The sequence below is a fragment of the Schistocerca serialis genome, chromosome 2 (genome assembly GCF_023864345.2).
Source record: "Schistocerca serialis cubense isolate TAMUIC-IGC-003099 chromosome 2, iqSchSeri2.2, whole genome shotgun sequence".
NCBI lineage: Eukaryota > Metazoa > Arthropoda > Insecta > Orthoptera > Acrididae > Schistocerca > Schistocerca serialis.
Genome location: NC_064639.1, coordinates 212,936,121 through 212,959,416, shown reverse-complemented (window position 1 = coordinate 212,959,416; position 23,296 = coordinate 212,936,121). Strand labels below are relative to the sequence as shown.

The window sequence follows — 23,296 nt, the reverse complement described above, 5'->3', positions numbered from 1 at the left end:
CCGATACCCCAGGAGCAACAGTGTCCCTAATTTGCTGGGAAGTGGCGGTGCGGTCCCCTACGGCACTGCGTAGGATCCTACGGTCTTGGCGTGCATCCGAGCGTCGCTGCGGTCCGGTCCCAGGTCGACGGGCACGTGCACCTTCCGCCGACCACTGGCGACAACATCGATGTATTGTGGAGACCTCACGCCCCACGTGTTGAGCAATTCGGCGGTACGTCCACCCGGCCTCCCGCATGCCCACTATACGCCCTCGCTCAAAGTCCGACAACTGCACATACGGTTCACGTCCACGCTGTCGCGGCATGCTACCAGTGTTAAAGACTGCGATGGAGCTCCGTATGCCACGGCAAACTGGCTGACACTGACGGCGGCGGTGCACAAATGCTGCGCAGCTAGCGCCATTCGACGGCCAACACCGCGGTTCCTGGTGTGTCCGCTGTGCCGTGCGTGTGATCATTGCTTGTACAGCCCTCTCGCAGTGTCCGGAGCAAGTATGGTGGGTCTGACACACCGGTGTCAATGTGTTCTTTTTTCCATTTCCAGGAGTGTATGTGACAAAAAGACATGTAATGTTTGCTCATTATAGCACAATGTGCAAAACTACGTAGATCTATTGTAAATGGCTTGTCTAAGGGTGATTTACTCCATGCTGGTTGTCGTTTCTACTTTTTAGTCTTCGAGCGTAATGTCGCACCGTGTAGCTTTAGATTACTATTGTTGTTGTTGTTGTGGCCTTCAGACCTGAGACTGGTTTGATGCAGCTCTCCATGCTACTCTATCCTGTGCAAGCTTCTTCATCACCCAGTACCTACTGCAACCTACATCCTTCTGAATCTGCTTAGTGTATTCATCTCTTGGTCTCCCTCTACGATTTTTACCCTCCACGCTGCCCTCCAATACTAAACTGGTGATCCCTTGATGCCTCAGAACATGTCCTACCAACCGATGCCTTCTTCTATTCAAGTTGTGCCACAAACTTCTCTTCTCCCCAATCTTATTCAATACTTCCTCATTAGTTATTTGATATACCCATCTAATCTTTAGCATTCTTCTGCAGCACCACATTTCGAAAGCTTCTATTCTCTTCTTGTCCAAACTATTTATCGTCCATACATGGCTACACTCCATACAAATACTTTCAGAATCGACTTCCTGACATTTAAACCTATGTTAACAATTTTCTCTTCTTCAGAAACACTTTCCTTGCCATTGCCAGTCTACATTTTATATCCTCTCTACTTCGACCATCATCAATTATTTTGCTCCCCAAATAGCAAAACTCCTTTACTACTTTAAGTGTCTCATTTCCTAATCTAATTCCCTCAGCATCACCCGACTTAATTCGACTACATTCCATTATCCTCGTTTTGCTTTTGTTGATGTTCATCTTATATCCTCCTTTCAAGACACTATCCATTCCGTTCAACTGCTCTTCCAAGTCCTTTGCTGTCTCTGACAGAATTACGATGTCATCGGCGAACCTCAAAGTTTTTATTTCCTCTCCATGGATTTTAATAACTACTTCAAATTTTTCTTTTGTTTCCTTCGCTGCTTGCTCAATATAGAGATTGAATAACATCAGGGAGAGGCTACAACCCTGTCTCACTCCCTTCCCAACTACTGCTTCCCTTTAATATCCCTCGACTCTTATAACTGCCATCTGGTTTCTGTACAAACTGTAAATAGCTTTTCGCTCCCTGTATTTTACCCCTGCCTCCTTCAGAATTTGAAAGAGAGTATTCCAGTCAACATTGCCAAAAGCTTTCTCTAAGTCTACAAATGCTAGAAAAGTTGGTTTGCCTTTCCTTAATCTAGCTTCTAAGATAAGTCGTAGGATCAGTATTGCCTCACGTGTTCCGATATTTCTACGGAATCCAAACTGATCTTCCCCGAGGTCGGCTTCTAGTAGTTTTTCCATTCGCCTGTAAAGAATTCGCGTTAGTATTTTGCAGCCGTGACTTATTAAACTGATAGTTCGGTAATATCTGTCAACACCTGCTTTCTTTGGGATTGGAATTATTATATTCTTCTTGAAGTCTGAGGGTATTTCGCCGGTCTCATACATCGTGCTCACCAGATGGTAGAGCTTTGTCAGGACTGGCTCTCCCAAGGCTGTCATTAGTTCTAATGGAATGTTGTCTACTCCCGGAGCTTTGTTTCGACTCAGGTGTTTCAGTGTTCTCTCAAACTCTTCACGCAGTAGCATATCTCCCATTTCATCTTCATCTACATCCTCTTCCATTTCCATAATATTGTCCTCAAGTACATCGCCCTTGTATAGACCCTCTATATACTCCTTCCACCTTTCTGCTTTCCCTTCTTTGGTTAGAACTGGGTTTCCATCTGAGCTCTTGATATTCATACAAGTGGTTCTCTTTTCTCCAAAGGTCTCTTTAATTTTCCTGTAGGCAGTATCTATCTTACTCCTAGTGAGATAAGCCTCTATATCCTTACATTTGTCCTCTAGCCATCCCTGCTTAGCCATTTTGCACTTCCTGTCGATCTCATTTTTGAGACGTTTGTATTCCTTTTTGCCTGCTTCATTTACTGCATTTTTATATTTTCTCCTTTCATCAATTAAATTCAATATTTCTTCTGTTACCCAAGGATTTTTACTAGCCCTCGTCTTTTTACCTACTTGATCCTCTGCTGCCTACACTACTTCATCCCTCAGAGTTACCCATTCTTCATCTACTGTATTTCTATCCCCCATTCTTCTCAATTGTTCCCTTATGCTCTCCCTGAAACTCTGTACAACCTCTGGTTTAGTCAGTTTATCCAGGTCCCATCTCCTTAAATTCCTAACTTTTTGCAGTTTCTTCAGTTTTAATCTGCAGTTCATAACCAATAGATTGTGGTCGGAGTCCACATCTGCCCCTGGAAATGCCTTACAATTTAAAACCTGGTTCCTAAATCTCTACCGAGCGAGGTGGCGCAGTGGTAAGACACTGGACTCGCATTCGGGAGGACGACGGTTCAATCCCGCGTCCGGCCATCCTGATTTAGGTTTTCCGTGATTTCCCTAAATCACTCCAGGCAAATGCCGGGATGGTTCCTCTGAAAGGGCACGGCCGACTTCCTTCCCCATCCTTCCCTAATCCGACGAGACCGATGACCACGCTGTCTGGTCTCCTTCCCCAAAACCAACCAACCAACCAACCTAAATCTCTGTCTTACCATTATATAGTCTATCTGATACCTTTTAGTATCTCCAGGCTTCTTCCATGTATACAATCTTCTTTTATGGTTCGTGAACCAAGTGTTAGCTATGATTAAGTTGTGCTCTGTGCAAAATTCTACCAGGCGGCTTCCTCTTTCGTTTCTTACCCCCAATCCATATTCACCTACTACGTTTCCTTCTCTCCCTTTTCCTACTGACGAATTCCAGTCACCCATGACTATTAAATTTTCGTCTCCCTTCACTATCTGAATAATTTCTTTTATTTCATCATACATTTCTTCAATTTCTTCATCTGCAGAGCTAGTAGGCATATAGACTTGTACTACTGTGGTAGGCGTGGGCTTCGTATCTATCTTGGCCACAATAATGCGTTCACTATGCTGCTTGTAGTAGCTAACCCTCATTCCTACTTTCATATTCATTATTAAACCTACTCCTGCATTACCCCTATTTGATTTTGTGTTTATATCCCTGTATTCACCTGACCAGAAGTCTTGTTCCTCCTGCCACCGAACTTCACTAATTCCCACTATATCTAACTTTAACCTATCCATTTCCCTTTTTAAATTTTCTAACCTACCTGCCCGATTAAGGGATCTGACATTCCACGCTCCGATCCGTAGAACGCCAGATCAGTCAATCATCCAGACTGTTGCCCCTGCAACTACTGAAAAGGCTGCTGCACCTCTTCAGGAACCACACGTTTGCCTGGCCTCTCAACAGATAGCCCTCCGTTGTGGTTGCACCAACGGTACGGCTACCTGTATCGCTGAGGCATGCAAGCCTCCCCACCAACGGCAAGGTCCATGGTTCATGATGGGGGTAGATTTCTATAGTCACTGCTTGCTCAATATAGAGATTGAATAACATCGGGGAGAGGCTACAACCCTGTCTATAGATTGCTATAGTCAAATATAATTTTTGGTCATTGTCGTAAAACTAGGTTTTATATGAAAATAAGGCACTTCTCTACTCCATTAAAGGACTAAATTTAAACTAATGAATTACTTTGGAGATGATCTGTTTAGGGGGCAGACTTCTTATAAATTCGCAGGTTAGTTTATTTTTCGATCTGAGGCTACCGCACTTTTTGGTTTTGAGTTGCAGTACAGACATTAACTTTTTGGGGACTGGATATAAATTATGAATATTGCATGACAGTATAACTACTGAGCGTAGTTCATGCAACTGTAGTTTATTCTGCAGACGATGTCATATCATGGAACTTTGATGTAATTCGAGCCACTGGAGACCAATGAGTGGTCTTAGAAAACAATTTTCAGCATTGTAGGGTACTTAAGTCTATATGAAATTGATGAAAGAAAATGAATGTATTGTTTAGTCTGTAAACATTTTCATCTTCGACGCGCGCCGCTGTTAGTGGCCTCTAGAGTTTTACCTGGTAACTACTGGTGTCCCTGCACACCAGCTCTTTAATGTCAGTCCTATGTGGTGTATTTACCGTCGTTGGGTCGGCCATAGTGCCGCACTGATCATTACTGCAGGGGTAGTTTTTGTACATAGGCTATCCCCTGTATTTGTCACACTTGCGATAAGGTATGTAACTAGTAAGGCAACTCGTAAAACTAAATATCCGTGACCAATATGTATATGGCTCAAATGGCTCTGAGCACAATGGGATTTAACATCTGAAGTCCTCAGTCTCCCAGAACTTAGAACTACTTAAACCTAACTAACCTAAGGACATCATACACATCCATGCCCGAGGCAGAATTCGAACCTGCGACCGTAGCGTCTAGAGCCGTTGGCCACACCGGCCGGCAAATATGTGTACCTTACACGTTTACCAGTGTACTATAAACTTATTACAGATACCCGGTTTAGAAGTATGAAACTGGAATTTGCTTGGAATAATTAGACGTCTGTTGTTTGAAACTGATAAACAATATTTTATTGAAAATAACCTCCATTGCTTTCTTATACATTTCTCCCACCTCTCCGGCAGGCTATGAATGCTACGTTTAAGCGAACCAGTCAGCGAGACATTCTCGTACATTTTCATACGAACTGAAGCGTTGTTCAGCGAGAGCGTGTCCCAGTCATGGAAACAGATGATAACCGGACGGATCCAAGTCTGGAGAATAAGCCGCATGCCCTAGTATTTCCCAAATGAACGCCTTGATCATTTCCCTGGCTCGTTTTGCTGTGTGTGATGGGGCTTTATAATGGAGCAATGTGACTTCGTATTGCCTTTTTCCATATTCCGGTCGTTTCTCACATAATGTTAGATTTAAATCAATCATTTGCTTTTGGTAGCGATCAGTGTTAAAGGTTTCACCAGGTTTTAGCAGCTCATAATAGGTGACACCCTTCTGATCTCACCAAACACAGAGCATTGTCTTCCTTGCAAAGCGATTTGGTCTTGCAGTGGATGTCGATGGTTTGCCTGGGTTCACCCAGGATTTACGAAGCTTAGGATTCTCAAAATATATCCATTTTTCATTACCTGTCACTATTCGATGGAGAAGCGACTTTCTTTTGTATCTGGCGAGCAGTATTTCACAAGTGGTCTTTCCATTTGTTTGCTGTTTTTCATTCAGTTCATGCGGAACCGTTTTCCCACTTTCTGACCTTTCCCATAGCTTTCAACCAAAACGAAACGGCTTTCTGCGTCACAGTCAATTGTTCCGCGACTTCCTAATAAGCTTGAGTATAATCTTCATCCAATAATGCCTGCAATTCGTTGTTTTCGAACTTTTTCAGTTGTTTCCCACGCTCGTCATTTCTCATGTCAATATCACTAATTTTGAAGTTTTTAAACCTCTCGAAACACTGTGTTTTTTCAAGAGCATGTTCGCTAAAAGCTTCCACAAACATTCTATACGATTCTGCAGCAGTTTTCTTCAAATGATAACAGAAAACCAATACTGTCCGCAGTCGTAGTTCGTAGGCACAAAACTCGACATGTTTACGGGTTTGAAACAGATACCGATGTATGGAACTTGGGTTACTGTGTGTTGACGTTCTTCGTCAGCCGTTACAGGAAACAGCTGGCGCTGCAGACGCGGTCTCAGGGGCCCTGCACTGACGGTTACCACTATCCATAGGGAAATTCCGGTTTCATTCTTCTATACCTGGTATCTGCCTCGTCTGTGTAAAATTGTCATGTCAGCTGTAATTTTCTTTGTAGGATGGTTTGAGAATGGACAAAGGCGTCCGAAACTGAGCACAATCAAGAAGTAAGAAAAGATACTTCTAAATGCAACTGATGACAGAGCTACAACCACTTCTTCCAAAAATGATAAAATCGGGAAAATAATGGAGGTGAAAGTGAACGTAGTAGAAGCTATTTAACATAAGAGATTACTATCTATGGCAAGTCATTACCACTGGATAGTAAGAGAAGACTGAACTAGATGTAGAGGTAGAACACAGAACAAAACAGCCAATAAGATCGATCACCCGAAACGCGTCTAGGAGGTCGTTGGGGTTGAGAAGCGAGAACTGGCATTAGGCGAAAGCAACTTAAATAATTGTTCTGCTACACTGATGAGTCAAAACGTTACGACCATCTTCTTCATAGACTGTTTGTCCGTATTTGGAACGAGATACATCACTGATTCTGCGTATACGGGATCTGACAGTTTGATGGTAGGTTTGTGGAGGTACGTGGCATTATATGTCTACGCACAGATCCTGTAATTCTCCTAAATTTTGGCCGATGATTTGCATACGCGGTGATGGCGCCCGATAGCGACCCAGGATTCACTGTAGGATTGAATCTGGCGAATTTGGTCGCCAGGACATCAACGTGAGTTCACTGTAATGCTCCTCAAACCACTGTAGCACGAATGGTTCAAATGGCTCTGAGCACTATGCGACTTAACTTCTGAGGTCATCAGTCGCCTAGTGCTTTTGAACTAATTAAACCTAACAAACCTAAGGACATCGCACACATCCATGCCTGAGGCAGGATTCGAACCTGCGACCGTAGCGGTCGTTCGGTTCCAGACTATAGCGCCTAAAACCGCACGGCCACTACGGCCGGCACTGTAGCACATTTCAGGCTCCGAAACACGGGCAATTATACTGCTGAAAGGTGACATAGTTGTTGGGGAAGACATCAAGCATGAAGGGATGCAGGTGGTTCGCAGCTGTCAGCGTGCAAGTTGACGAGAATGACTCCCATAGCATAATAATGCTTTCACCAGCCTGCGTCAGCGGTGCGCTGCACGTTTCAAGCCGCCACTAACCTCGACGATGGCGTTTGTGGAGATGACAATCGACCTAGTGTAGCAAAAATGCTATTCACTCGAACAGCCGACACTTTTCCATTGAGCGACGGTCGAAACTCGATGCTCCCGTGCCCACTGCAATCATAATAGACAACGTCGTTGGGTCAACATGTGAAAAATTAGTTAGTAGTGGTCTGTAACAGAACTCCATGTTCAACAATGTACGATGAACGGTGTGCTCCGAAACACTTGTGCGTGTACCGGCATTGTGCTCTTTCTGCAAAGATTCCACTGATCGCCATCCATCCTACTTTATAGTGCAGACAAGCCTCCGAACCACACGCTCTATGTAGAGTCGTGCAGGTCCGACCATCTAGCGCCTAGTGGTAGTTTCGCCCCCTTCTACCTCTTTCCCTACACACACACACGACAGTAGTAGTGAATATTCGACCAGATTCGCAGTTTTAGAGACACTCGTTCGCAGGCTGTGCGTAACAATCAGCTGCCCTTTGTCAAAGTGGTATACCTCAATGGATTTGCCCATCTGCAGCCCATATCTTCGCTAGGGTGATCCCCCGTCATATGACATATTTTTGATAGCGCCTCACGTGCCAGCAACGCCATCAGGTGATATCCAACGTTTCAATGGGCAGTGGTCATAATGTTTTGATTTATCAGTGTAATTCATCTGTTATCCATAGCATAAATTCAGCAAATGAAACAGGCGAAATGGAATACAGTCGTCTAAAAAACCAGACTGAAGGAATACAATTTGTCAGTGCGGGAATTGCTAAGGGCAAATATAAGGCTGTGGAAGCAGACAGTACTAGCGGAAAGACGGGTCCGCCTGTAGGAATGAGATCTTTGGAAAAACGAGAAGCAGCTCTATGAATATCAACAACTCAGATGACAAACCAGTGCCAAACAAAGAAGAGAAAGCTGAAAGCTGGCAGGAATATTCAGAATGGCTATACAAGGGAAATGAACTCGAGGCTAATATTATAAAAGAGAAGATGAACTAAATTAATGTGAAATGGGAGATCGTAAATGAATGTGAGATGGAAGATGTAACTGCGCGAGAAGGATCGGACAGAACGCAATAAGACCTAAATCGAAACAAATGCCCTGGAGTAGATGTTGTCTCAGAATTACTGAGGCAGGTATATCACACCGAAGAAATACGTTCAGCGTCCAAAAATAATGCATTAATTCCTATTCCAAAGAAGACGAGGAATGCAGTGGTTTAAGGGAATGAGACAGGGTGCAGCGTTTCCCTGATGTTATACAATCTGTACCGCGCAGAGTGGCCGCGCAGTTTGAGGCGTCATGTCACGGACTGCGCGGCCCCTCCCGCCGGAGGTTCAAGTCCTCCCTCGGGCATAGGTGTGTGTGTTGTTCTTAGCATAAGTTAGTTTAAGTAGTGTGTAAGTCTAGGAGACCGATGACCTCAACAGTATAGTCCCTTAGGAACTCACAAACATTTGAACATTTTGAACATACATTCTGCACACTGAGCAAACAGTAAAAGAAATGAAGGAAAAATAGGGAAAGAGAATTAAGTTCAGGGAGAAGAAACAGAAACTTTGAGGTTTCCCAGTGACACCATAAGTCTGCCAGATACGGTAAAGGACTTGATAGAGAAAATGAAAATGGATTATGTCTTAAAAAGAGGTTTGTAGATAAACAAAAGTAGAGCAAAGATAATGGTGTGTAGTCGAATTAAATCAGGGGAGGCTGAGAGAATTAGAGTAGGAAATGAAACACTAAACAGAATAGAAGTGTTTTACTATTAGAGAAGCAAAATAATTGATGATGGATGAAGTAGAGAGTGTATAAAATTCAGACTAGCAATAGCAAGAAAAGCGTTTCTGGGAAAGACATTTATTAACATCGAATATACACGATCGAGTTGCATAAATGAGACCACCGCTTATGTTCGACATCAACGAGCAATAAACACTTGGCCGGCCTGGGTGGCCGAGCGGTTCTAGGCGCTACAGTCTGGAACCGCGCGACCACTACGGTCGCAGTTCGAATCCTGCCTCGGGCATGGACGTGTGCGATGTCCTTAGGTTAGTTAGGTTTAAGTAGATCTAAGTTCTAGGGGACTGATGAGCTCAGAAGTTAAGTCCCATAGTGCTCAGAGCCATTTTTGAATAACCACTCACAAACAGAAGGTGGCAAGACTAGCAATGGAGGGTATACTGTATGAAGGTTGTGGAGGGGGGGGGGGGGGGCATGCGGAAAATAGTGCAGTCATTGGCTTTCGGACCAATGATGGACACATTTCCGAAACGGCTAAGTTTGTCAACTGTTCGGCTGCCGCTGCGGTTAACATATACTGTGAATAGCAAAATGGTGTTACTCAAAACTGGCGCCGAGGCATCTGCAGTGCACGAAGGGATATACACTCCTGGAAATTGAAATAAGAACACCGTGAATCATTGTCCCAGGAAGGGGAAACTTTATTGACACATTCCTGTGGTCAGATACATCACATGATCACACTGACAGAACCACAGGCACATAGACACAGGCAACAGAGCATGCACAATGTCGGCACTAGTACAGTGTATATCCACCTTTCGCTGCAATGCAGGCTGCTATTCTCCCATGGAGACGATCGTAGAGATGCTGGATGTAGTCCTGTGGAACGGCTTGCCATGCCATTTCCACCTGGCGCCTCAGTTGGACCAGCGTTCGTGCTGGACGTGCAGACCGCGTGAGACGACGCTCCATCCAGTCCCAAACATGCTCAATGGGGGACAGATCCGGAGATCTTGCTGGCCAGGGTAGTTGACTTACACCTTCTAGAGCACGTTGGGTGGCACGGGATTCATGCGGACGTGCATTGTCCTGTTGGAACAGCACGTTCCCTTGCCGGTCTAGGAATGGTAGAACGATGGGTTCGATGACGGTTTGGATGTACCGTGCACTATTCAGTGTCCCCTCGACGATCACCAGTGGTGTACGGCCAGTGTAGGAGATCGCTCCCCACACCATGATGCCGGGTGTTGGCCCTGTGTGCCTCGGTCGTATGCAGTCCTGATTGTGGCGCTCACCTGCACGGCGCCAAACACGCATACGACCATCATTGGCACCAAGGCAGAAGCGACTCTCATCGCTGAAGACGACACGTCTCCATTCGTCCCTCCATTCACGCCTGTCGCGACACCACTGGAGGCGGGCTGCACGATGTTGGGGCGTGAGCGGAAGACGGCCTAACGGTGTGCGGGACCGTAGCCCAGCTTCATGGAGACGGTTGCGAATGGTCCTCGCCGATACCCCAGGAGCAACAGTGTCCCTAATTTGCTGGGAAGTGGCGGTGCGGTCCCCTACGGCACTGCGTAGGATCCTACGGTCTTGGCGTGCATCCGTGCGTCGCTGCGGTCCGGTCCCAGGTCGACGGGCACGTGCACCTTCCGCCGACCACTGGCGACAACATCGATGTACTGTGGAGACCTCACGCCCCACGTGTTGAGCAATTCGGCGGTACGTCCACCCGGCCTCCCGCATGCCCACTATACGCCCTCGCTCAAAGTCCGTCAACTGCACATACGGTTCACGTCCACGCTGTCGCGGCATGCTACCAGTGTTAAAGACTGCGATGGAGCTCCGTATGCCACGGCAAACTGGCTGACACTGACGGCGGCGGTGCACAAATGCTGCGCAGCTAGCGCCATTCGACGGCCAACACCGCGGTTCCTGGTGTGTCCGCTGTGCCGTGCGTGTGATCATTGCTTGTACAGCCCTCTCGCAGTGTCCGGAGCAAGTATGGTGGGTCTGACACACCGGTGTCAATGTGTTCTTTTTTCCATTTCCAGGAGTGTAGGTGACAGGGGCAAACGACGGCTGTGGAGTTGTGTACTGGCGAATAGGCGTGCAACTGTTGAGCAACTGACCGCTCAGATGACCCAAGAGGCTACCAACAGTGACTACTCAACTGCGTCCGCAGCGGGCGCCTAGTCCATGCACCCATACTGACTGCTGTTCATCGGCGAGGAAGGCTCGTTTTTGCACGCCAGTACTGAAACTAGACGTCCATTGATTGGTGACAGATGGCCTTTCGAAATGAATCACGTTTTATGTTCCACAGAACAGATGGCCGTTGGTTTGTACAACCTGAAACGTCTGCAAGCAAAGACCCTGCAAAAATTGTCAGAATGGTCCAGGCCGGAGAGCATTTCCTGGATGATCTCGTCATTCTGGATGGCACAGTGGATAAACACATGTATGCATCTATCCTTTGGGACAATGTCAGCCCCTACAAGCAGTTTTTTTTTCTGCGGCATGATGGCATCTACCAGCAGGACAATGCAACGTGTGACACAACTCACAGTGTACGTGTGACATTCGAAGAGCACTAGGATAAATTTACCGTACTCCCCTGGCCAAAGACTCCTTGGACAAAAACCTAATCGAGAATCTGTGGAAACCATCTCGATCGAGCTGTTCGTGCCATGCTTTCTAAACCGAGAAACCTAGCGCAGCTGGCCGCGTCACTGGATTCGGCACGACTTCACATCCCTCTCGGTACAGCTCAGAACCTCAATGACTCTCTTCCTGCATGTCTCGCAGCGGTCCCCGCTGCAAAAGGTGGCTATTTAGGTTTTTGACAGCTGATCAAATTAATGTGGCTAGACAATGTAATTTCCACGCGTAATGAAGTCTTTTATGAAGGGATTTCTTTGTCGTATAACCTTGTACGGAAGTGACACGTGGGCGATAAGCAGCTGAGACAAGAAGAATATAGAAACTTTTGAAATGTGATGGTACAGAAGAATTTTGTTGTAAATTGGATGGGTAGATCGAACAACGAATGAGGAGATACAGAACCGAATGTCAGAAATATTAATTTGTTACACAACTTCATCAAATAAGGGGTAGTTTGGTGTGACACATTATGAGGCATAAGGAAATCACCAGTTTGGAAATGGAAGGAAGTTCTTGTGTAAGGGAGGGGCTGTAAAAGTTGTAGAAGGAATCTTGGTTGCAGTAGTTGTACAGAGATGATGAGACTTGCATCCCCTATAGTGTGTGTAAGTTTGATACCGAAGGTTGGGAACACCCCTTATTTAGGTAAATTTTAGCAGACGATGTGTCGTGTACCGGCGGTCCGCTGGAGAAGGAAGGTCCGATGGCGGCAGCGAGGCTGGAGCACTGGTCGGGCGAGAGTCTGGGGTGCTGGTGCGGGCGGTCGCGCACCATCTGCTGCCAGGCCAGGAACCACAGCAGCGACGACAGCGACAGCGCGTAGCCCAGCCCGTCGCGGCCCAGCCACCAGCCCAGACACGACGCCAGCACCGGGCCCAGCGCCGCACCTGCAGCACGTGCAACCCTTTGTGTGTCAGTAAGCAGTCGTAGTGGTTTGACGTTACAACATAATGTTATCTCGAACACCCTAGTGTAAATGTTCAACAACTGCTCTTCGGCCACGGTGCTTATACAGTGAGGTGACAAAAGTCATGGGATAGCGATCGCACATATACAGATGGCAGTAGCGTCGCGTACACAAGGTATAAAAGGGCAGTGCATTGGCGGAGCTATCATTTGTACTCAAGTGATTCATGCGAAAAGGATTTCCGATGTGAGTCTATCTATATCCGAATCCCGCTCCAGCTACTGCCGGGTCTAGGTGTTGACGAGTCCTCTCCATTTGGCTCGGTCCTCCCACCACTTTTCTTCCTCCACTTGCCGCCAGGTCACACCTCTCCTTTCTACAGATACTCTCACTCCCATTTTCCACCGTGCTCTTGGGCGCCCTCTAGGTCTTTTCCCATCCATCTTTAATTCTTCCATAATTTTGGGGAGTCTCTGCCCATGCATCCTGTTAACATGCCCATACCATCTTAATCTCTTTCTTACAATTTCTTCTCTCATACTTTCTTGTTTAAGGTCCTTTCTAATCTCTACATTCCTTACTCTGTCCATTCTTGTTTTTCCCTTAACTGCTCTGAGAAATTTCATTTCCCCTGCTTGCAGTCTGCTCCAGTCCCTTTCTGTCATTGTCCATGTTTCTCCACCATAGGTGACAATAGGGATGTAATAATTCTTATACATAAGGAGTTTTGCTCTTTCTGAAACTTCATTATTCCAAATCAGGTGTTTTATTGTTTGGTAGAAATTGCCTCTCTTCTGTAACCTCCTATTAATTTCGTTAGTTATTCTTCCATCCCTAGATATTTCACTCCCTAAATAAGTGAAACTTTCTACCACTTTGAGGGGTTCTCCATTCAAGGTAATATTTCCGTTGATCCCTCTCTCTCTTCCAAATACCATTACTTCACTCTTATCTTTATTTATTTTTAATCCATACCTTTTTATTATTTCCTTCCACGCATCAAGCTGTAACTGTACATCTACCTCTTTATCACCCCATATTACCATATCATCTGCAAAAATACTCTTTTTGTCTTTTTCTTTTACTATATCTTTAACTGCCCTATTCATTCCCTCCATCACAACATTAAAAAGTGCAGGAGATAGAATACTTCCTTCCTTAAGTCCTTGTCTTATTTCGAAGTATTCAGAGTTCCCCGATTGTGCTCTAATTCTACAATTGTGTCCTCTGTACATTGTCTTTATAACATTAATGTATCCATCTTTTATATCTATCTTCTTCATTTCTTCCCAGAGTCTTTCCCTGTCAACTGAGTCATATGCCTTTTCTATGCCTATAAAAACCATTATCACCCTTTTGTTATACTCCCAACCTTTTTCCATCAGTTGGCGTATAGAAAATATCAGGTCGATCGTGCTTCTTCCTTTCCTAAATCCATGCTGTTCTTCACTCAGCTCCTTTTCTATCTTTTCACTTATTCGATTTAGTAAAATTCTTTCAAAAATCTTGGCTGTATGACTCATAAGGGTTATTCCTCTGTACTTTTTACAAAGTATTTTATTGCCTTTCTTGAAGATGGGAACAATATCTCCTGTTCTCCAGTCGTCAGGTATTGTACTACACTCCTGGAAATGGAAAAAAGAACACATTGACACCGGTGTGTCAGACCCACCATACTTGCTCCGGACACTGCGAGAGGGCTGTACAAGCAATGATCACACGCACGGCACAGCGGACACACCAGGAACCGCGGTGTTGGCCGTCGAATGGCGCTAGCTGCGCAGCATTTGTGCACCGCCGCCGTCAGTGTCAGCCAGTTTGCCGTGGCATACGGAGCTCCATCGCAGTCTTTAACACTGGTAGCATGCCGCGACAGCGTGGACGTGAACCGTATGTGCAGTTGACGGAGTTTGAGCGAGGGCGTATAATGGGCATGCGGGAGGCCGGGTGGACGTACCGCCGAATTGCTCAACACGTGGGGCGTGGGGTCTCCACAGTACATCGATGTTGTCGCCAGTGGTCGGCGGAAGGTGCACGTGCCCGTCGACCTGGGACCGGACCGCAGCGACGCACGGATGCGCGCCAAGACCGTAGGATCCTACGCAGTGCCATAGGGGACCGCACCGCCACTTCCCAGCAAATTAGGGACACTGTTGCTCCTGGGGTATCGGCGAGGACCATTCGCAACCGTCTCCATGAAGCTGGGCTACGGTCCCGCACACCGTTAGGCCGTCTTCCGTTCACGCCCCAACATCGTGCAGCCCGCCTCCAGTGGTGTCGCGACAGGCGTGAATGGAGGGACGAATGGAGACGTGTCGTCTTCAGCGATGAGAGTCGCTTCTGCCTTGGTGCCAATGATGGTCGTATGCGTGTTTGGCGCCGTGCAGGTGAGCGCCACAATCAGGACTGCATACGACCGAGGCACACAGGGCCAACACCCGGCATCATGGTGTGGGGAGCGATCTCCTACACTGGCCGTACACCACTGGTGATCGTCGAGGGGACACTGAATAGTGCACGGTACATCCAAACCGTCATCGAACCCATCGTTCTACCATTCCTAGACCGGCAAGGGAACTTGCTGTTCCAACAGGACAATGCACGTCCGCATGTATCCCGTGCCACCCAACGTGCTCTAGAAGGTGTAAGTCAACTACCCTGGCCAGCAAGATCTCCGGATCTGTCCCCCATTGAGCATGTTTGGGACTGGATGAAGTGTCGTCTCACGCGGTCTGCACGCCCAGCACGAACGCTGGTCCAACTGAGGCGCCAGGTGGAAATGGCATGGCAAGCCGTTCCACAGGACTACATCCAGCATCTGTACGATCGTCTCCATGGGAGAATAGCAGCCTGCATTGCTGCGAAAGGAGGATATACACTGTACTAGTGCCGACATTGTGCATGCTCTGTTGCCTGTGTCTATGTGCCTGTGGTTCTGTCAGTGTGATCATGTGATGTATCTGACCCCAGGAATGTGTCAATAAAGTTTCCCCTTCCTGGGACAATGAATTCATGGTGTTCTTATTTCAATTTCCAGGAGTGTATTTCACCACACGCTTGATAGTACTCTATACAGTCACTGCATTCCCACTGGACCTGCTGCTCTTATCATGTCCACTGATACTTCATCAGGTCCTGGGGCTTCCCCCATTCATCTTCTTCGGAGCTTTTCCCAGTTCTTCCCGTGTAATTTGTCCTAATTCTGCTTCCCAACTTCTCTCTATTTCTCCATTATTTGTTGTTTCCTCATGTACCTGCTCCTCAGCGTTTAACAGCTTCTTAAAATGTTCTTTCCAGAGGTCTTTTATATTCTCTGTATCTTAAGTAATGGTACCGTCCTCTGTTGCCATCTTTACTGGTACTTTAGAAGCCTTCCTTTTATTTTTCACCATTTTATAGAACATTTTCTTATTGCTCTTCACATCTTCTTCAAGTTTTTTTGTAAACTCTTCCCATGCCTTTTTCTTTGCTGTTTCCACTATTTCTTTGCACTTCTTCTTTCCCTCTATATATCTTTTATGGACTTCGTCATTTTTAGTTTTCCACCACTTTCTCCACGCTCCATTTTTTTCTTCTAACTGCTTGGATTGTGGTATCATCCCACCAACGTGTCTTGTTATTTTTTCCTTTCCAGATGTTCTGCCACATACTTATTGTGCTGCTCAGACTTAAGTGTCTTTGAATAAACTCCATTCTTTTTCTACATCGCAGAAAACTTCTTTTGAAAATTTTTGTGTGATTAATTCACTGTACTTCTCAGCACATTCACTCTCCTTCAGTTTCCAATCCCGTATCCTCATCACTTTCTTCTGTTTTCTATTTTTCACACACTGATTCATTTTCCATTGTCCCACCAGTAACCTATGGTCTCCATCTGCACTCACACTTGGAATTACTTTCACATTTCTTACTTTCTCTCCCCATTCCCTATCTACTAGAATATAATCAATTATACTCTTGGTTCTTCCATCCCAACTGTATCTGGTGATAACATCACTTTCTCTCTTCATAAACCAGCTGTTTGCTATTTTCATTCCATTCCTCTGGCACAAACCCAGGAGTCTTTCCCCTTCTTCATTTCTGCCTCCATATCCAAAACATCCCAATACTTGCTCAAATCCCTTTCTGTCTTTGCCTACCTGTGCATTAAAGTCTCCGATCACTATATTAGCACTCTCTATATGGTTTTCTAACACATTTTCCAAGTCCATCTTCTCTTCTTCGCTACATCCCACTTGAGGTGCATAAACCTGGATTACTTTTAGTGTTTCTTTTTGGAATCTTAGGTTTAAGATGATGATCCTGTCTGATATATATCTCACATTTTCAATACAGCTTTGCACATTCTCATTCACCATCACTGCCACACCATTTCCTCCAGACCTGTTATTCCCACTCCAGTACAGTTTTCCTCCTCCTCTCAAATTCTTCTCACCTTTTCTGATGTGAGTACGGCCACAAAACGGGAATTAACAGACTTCAAATGCCGAATGGTAGTTGGAGCTAGCCGCATGGGACATTCAATTTCTGAAATTGTTAGGAAATTCAATATTTCGATATCGACAGTATCAAGAGTGCTGAGGATACCAAATTTCAGGAATTACCTCTCACCACGGACAACGCAGTGGCCAGCAGCGTGCACTTAATAACCTAGAGCAGCAGCTTTTGCGTATGGTTGTCATTGCTAACAGACAAGCAACACTGAGTGAAATAAACACCGAAATCAACGTGGGACGTGCTAAGAATGTCTCATTTGGACAGAGAGACGGAATGTGGCGTGGCTATGGCAGCAGACGAACGATATGAGTGCCTTCGCTAACAGCACGACATCGCCTGCAACTCCTCTCCTGGACTTTTGACTATATCGGTTGGACACTAGATAAATGGAAAACCGTGGCCTGGTGAGATGAGTCCCGATTTCGGCTGGTAAGAGCTCACGAAACCATGGACCCAAGTTGTCAACAAGGCACTATGCAATTCATGGACTTCATGTTCCCAAACAACGCTTTCATATCACCAGGCGACAATTGTTCACGACCGGTTTCAAGAATATTCTGGACAGTTGGAGTGGATAATTTGTCCACAGAGATTTGCCCGACATGAATCCCATCAAACACAGGTGGGACATAATAGAGACATCAGTTCGTGCACAACGCCCTGCACCGGCAACACTGTCGCAATTATGGACGGCTGTAGAGGCAGCATGGCTCAATATTTCTGCAGGGGACTTCCATCGACTTGTTGAGTCCATGCCACGTCGAGTTGCTGCACTACGCCGGACAAAAAGAGATCCGTCACGTCATTGGGAGGTATCCCATGATTTTTCTCACCTCACTGTTCAAATGTGTGCGAAATCTTGTGGGACTTAACTGCTAAGGTCATCAGTCCCAAGCTTAAACGCTACTTAACCTAAATTATCCTAAGGACAAACACACACACCCATGCCCGAGAGAGGACTCGAACCTCCGCCGGGACCAGCTACACAGTCCATGACTGCAGCGCCCTACACCGCTCGGCTAATTCCAGGCGGCTCACCTCACTGTACACGTGTTGTTATGACGCCACTGAAAATAGGATCTATTTATTAATAATATGTATTCTTTTGTGGACAGTTCACAAGTTGCAAGACAGAATACTTCTTCCACAACGGAAGCTGTTAGTTCTGTGTCAGTTGAGGTAATATTTGAGATACATTCACTCATTCTCCAGATACGTACAGAAAAATGGGGAATGTACTGGCTGTAGACAGAACAACATCGTGAAGTGTAGGATTAATAGGAATGCGGGCCACAAGCAAGCAGCGGAATCAGAATCAGATCTTCCACCTGTGGAAGGAACAATGGGATGAGACCTAAACATCGAGATGCACCTACGGTTATCTCCCAGACACAAAACAGAGATTAGAATGGAGCACCTGAACCCAAAGAGTCTGATGCGGTTGTAGACGGGTCATGGGTCTTACATCATCAACATGTACCAAATTCTAGAATGAAATTTTCACTCTGCAGGGGAGTGTGCACTGATATGAAACTTCCTTGCAGATTAAAACTGTGTTCTATACCGGGACTAGAACTTCGGACCTTTGTCTTTACAGGCAAGTACTGTACCGATTGAGCTACACAAGCGTGTCTCACGACCTGTCCTCACTGTTTTATTTCCACCAAAACCTCATCTTCTAAATTCCAAATTTCACAGAAGCTCTTCTACAAAACTTGCAGGTCCAGCACTCCTGGAAGAAAGGATATTGCGGAGACATCGCTTATCCACGGGCGTAGGGGCGGGGATGTTTCCAGAATGAAACTGTCCTCTGCAGCGTGCTTGGGTAGCTCACTCGGAAATCTGCCTTCGTGACTGCTATGGTGTGGACACGTGACTCTGTTCCATAGTGACGTGCAATTACTGTTTGTGTTTACGGCAGCTGCAACCGCGTGTCTTCGTTTCTGACGATACATCATGGCGTACAATTATCAATAGCAATAATCAGATCCACTTTTAGTCCCAATTTCACCCATTCCAAGACACTCAATGTCTAATATCGCCGATCGACATCCTAGGGATCGATCTTCACTCAGTGAGAATAATTGATGTCGCCGGAGATTTTGGCGCTGTGGGGCATGGGATGATGGCATTCGTGCATTATCGCCGGAGACTTTGACGCTGTGGGGCGCGGGATGGTAGCGTTTCTTGATGACTATTGCAGCCCTTGTGCATTTTAATTCCAATACACCTGAGTGTGATGTCCCTATGTAATATAATATTATTGTAATATTCCAGCTGCGAGTACCAGCGATTATGCCCTACCGCAATTGAGGCGACAAGGCTCTTTGCTGTAAAAAAAAAGCATCTAGCATTTTTTGTAATTGTTGGAGATAAGTAATGCTGACTGGACACTGTGTTTTTTTGAGATCAGATTGGTTTGCATATAGAAGTATATTTGAAGTTTTAAGGAGATGCAGCTTGTAATCGCAATTATCCAGAATAAAAAAAAAATGTCTCATGAAAAAAAAGGTAAATATCGTCTACGAACTTTTATTCGATGTTGGATCTCCGGACTTTCATAAAAACTATTAGTGTGTTTGGCAGTGCAGCGCATAGTGATTTCTTCTCGAATTAACAATACTGGGCGAATCTGCTACTATCTCGGTCCGAACGACGCGCAATATTTCTCCGTCAGTTTGTGTTGAAGACGTTCCCTAAACGACCAGTTTGTTAGTCAAAAGATATCATACTGCCACTGTTGTTCAACCTTCTCATTCTGAAAGTGCTTTCCAGAAAATCTTACGGCGACTGTGGTTATTTAAGCTGCCACGAGAGACCGAGTCTTCATCGCGAGTTGTAGCAGTTTCTTCCGACTTTGCCTGGCGTCCTCTGAAAACCGGAGAAACGTAAACCTCCTGTCTTATTTGTGTCAAAGTCAAAGGTCAAGTTAGCTAATTATTTTTTCTTCCTTTACGACGTAGCAGTTCATTTCACTGGGTGACCAATTTATACGCCACATCAGGCTTGACACTCTGACGTCAACGAACTGCTTTCCAGATGGAAGACATAGAGCCCTTACTCATATCGTAGCAGGTGATTTCAGCTTTCATCCGAAGGACCAGACTCCCAGCTACTCATCATGTCCAGCCTTACGTGGATAATTGGTGGGTAATTTTCGTCTTCTTGGCGCATGGGAGATCATACACCCACCACACAAGCTATTGAGGAAGTATTCTTGGTCGGATACATGTTTCTGCAACATTTTAGGCGGGTGTGTCCTTCGTGGAAACGCGGTCTCTACTCTCTTAGGGCCATAGCGCATTCATCTGCACTATACTCCTGCTGCCGAAGCCCATCTGGCGTGCTTGGGGTCTGTGAAAACTCAATATTTCTTTTCTTCATGATCTGGTTTGTCGACAACACATCGCCGATTATGGACGTCCTGCGAGCAACGTCTTCCTTAATACCTCTCGACGCTGCTGTGGTGGATCACTTGCAAGAGGCTCTTGATCAACTGGCAGTTCATCCAGTGTGTAAGGTATATGACAGCATGGCACCGGGACACTAGGCACTATTATAACGCCGTCTTACACGAACTTGATGCCCACCCTCTGTCTTCCGACATCCATCGCGAATGTCACTGTATCAAAACCTAATTTCTATGCCTTCAGTGCAACAAACTATGTGGTGTGGTGTTGTGCTCACGCCTTCAAGACAGCTCTGACGAACAGCCTCCAGCCATGCTTTGTATCACATCTCACCTCCGTCGTCAGCTACGTTCCCTCATCTCTACCCTTACCAACCATGATGACAACCATGGCAACACCCAGCAGTGATCGTCTCAACCTCGGCTCCTCATCCGATGACGAGCAGGCGGCGGCAGCGGTTTCCGACGATGTTCTCCAACTCCTCATTTACACACTCAACAACACGGAGGCGGCAACCCTGCTGATACTGGTCACAGCAGATGAGGTAGTGGACGCGATCGACAAAGGCTCGAGGAACAAATCCCCAGACCCCTTGTAGTGAATTTTATCGGACCTTCAACGCACCGATGCTTCCATGCTGGAGCAAGTATTCCTGGAGTTGTTCAATTCTTCCTTCCCAAGACCATCTGACTTTGCCAACGGCATTCTCATACTGGTGGCCAAAGCAGCAGGGGAATGCGCATCACCCCCTTTCGATCCCTCACATTATCTATCGTGGATTATAAAATCTATGCATGCTCTTGGTAGGGAGCAACTGTGTGGTGTCACCAGCAGTTCTTTCTCCAGAACAAACATCCTGTGGCCGGGGGCCACCATCCACATAACCACAGGTGAATGTCGGCACCTTATTGCACTGGCTGCATCCTGCCATTTCTGTGTGGCACTGGTGTCGATAGATTTCAGCAGTACTTTCGACCGAGTTCGCCATCAGTTTCTCCTCTCTGTGGCAAAATTCAAGGGATTGCCCCCAACATTTGTAGATGCCATTCACTGGTTACTTCACAATGCCACAGCCGTGGTCCAGGTAAACTGACGACTGGCTTTTCCAATACCTGTCCAGCGTTTGACCGGGCAGGGATGCTCTTTGTCCATCATTCTGTTTGTGATCGCACTCAAGCCCCTCATCAAAGGCCTCCTACCCCATCTTACAGTTTATGCATTATGTGGCCCCACGTTCTGCTGCTGGTGCTATACGGACAAACTCCTCCTTCTCGCATGGTCACCCTTAGAAATACATGATACCATAACCTGGATACAACATTACAGACGACGTCAGGTAGTCACCTTAACAGTACCAATCAATGGTCATGAATATTGGACGTGGCCTGCAAGACGAGGGAACGCTACCGTTGCCCACTGCGACAATCCTCTGCTACTTGGGTGTCGACTTTACTGGCTCCAGCCAGCATACCACAGCAAAAACTTCCCTCCAGTTGTTACAGTCCATCCATTACCACATTCAGCACACTCTCCTTCATAGCCTGAACCCGTTAAAAAAGAGTGCCTTATGTCAACACATATGTGGTGCCTAATTGGTCCACACACACAAGTATTCCTTCCACCATCGATCCTGGGATGTCAACTGCAACAGGCACTTGTGTACTTCATTTCAGCTGGCATCATATTCGTAATACAATATGACGCCCTCACCCTCCCTCTTACGAAAGGTGGCCTTGGTCTTGTCCTTGTTCAGGCCACAGCGCCTGCATTACATATGTACACCATGTTGAGACACTAGTGGGAATCTTCACCATCCCTTATGCAATGCATCTTGAGAATCCTTGTGCCGTACTCACCTGCCCCAACGATCAATGTGACATCCATTGCCCTGGCTCGGTCTCACATTTTCACATATTTTGTCGAACTTAATTAGGTACACAATGCTCTTCCGACCACGCACCCACTGTGTGCGAAAGATTTTTATATAAGTTTTGGTTTATGCATACTCCACACAACAAGTTGGAGGCACAACGACCAGACGTCCAATGGTGGTGTGGAAGACTGTCCGTTCACCTTTTCTTTCGTCTGTATACTCCTATACATTACTTTCTGGGCAGCCCTCGTATGAAGGCCTCCTAAAAGCAAATTATGTACATAAAATTAAAAATAACTAAATGAGTTTTCAGAATAAATGAAAAACATGAGGTTTTTGAGGTCCTCATTAACAAATCGGACCACCTGTTTGAGAAAACCCATGGCTACGTCGTTGGGAGGGTGGTGTGATAGTAGCGAGGTTGCAGTGACTGTATTGCACACAATGAGGTAATATTACAAGTGAAGATGAATCCAGTGAGGTAACATCAGTCGTAGAGAAATACAAGGTGACAATTATTGAACTATATAAAACAAAATAGTCATATCTTCTGAACAGTTTGCGTTAGGACGTTCAAACTGCACTGTTGGCCACAGGGCATGATGGAAATTATTATACATATTGTCGCTTGGTTTATCGATAAAGCCCCCTTTCATTTGGATGGGTTCGTCAATAAGGAAAATAAGCGCATTTGGGGGACTGAGAATCCGAATTTCGCAATCAATGATCGGCGCGATATTCCTTGATGGCATAGCGTCTACCGAATGGTACGTGAAGGTGTTGGAAGATGACCCT

The 23,296-nt window shown here is 45.9% G+C and overlaps 1 protein-coding gene across 1 annotated transcript in view; it reads right to left on the bottom strand.

The window, feature by feature from the left end:
* The window catches only part of LOC126455847 (uncharacterized transporter slc-17.2-like), a 584,529-nt gene that overhangs the window by 216,513 nt on the left and 344,720 nt on the right, over nucleotides 1–23,296 (bottom strand). The window contains exon 6 of the mRNA XM_050091608.1: nucleotides 12,490–12,701. Within this exon, the coding sequence (XP_049947565.1) occupies nucleotides 12,490–12,701 (212 nt within the window). The remainder of the gene's footprint in view (nucleotides 1–12,489; nucleotides 12,702–23,296) is intronic.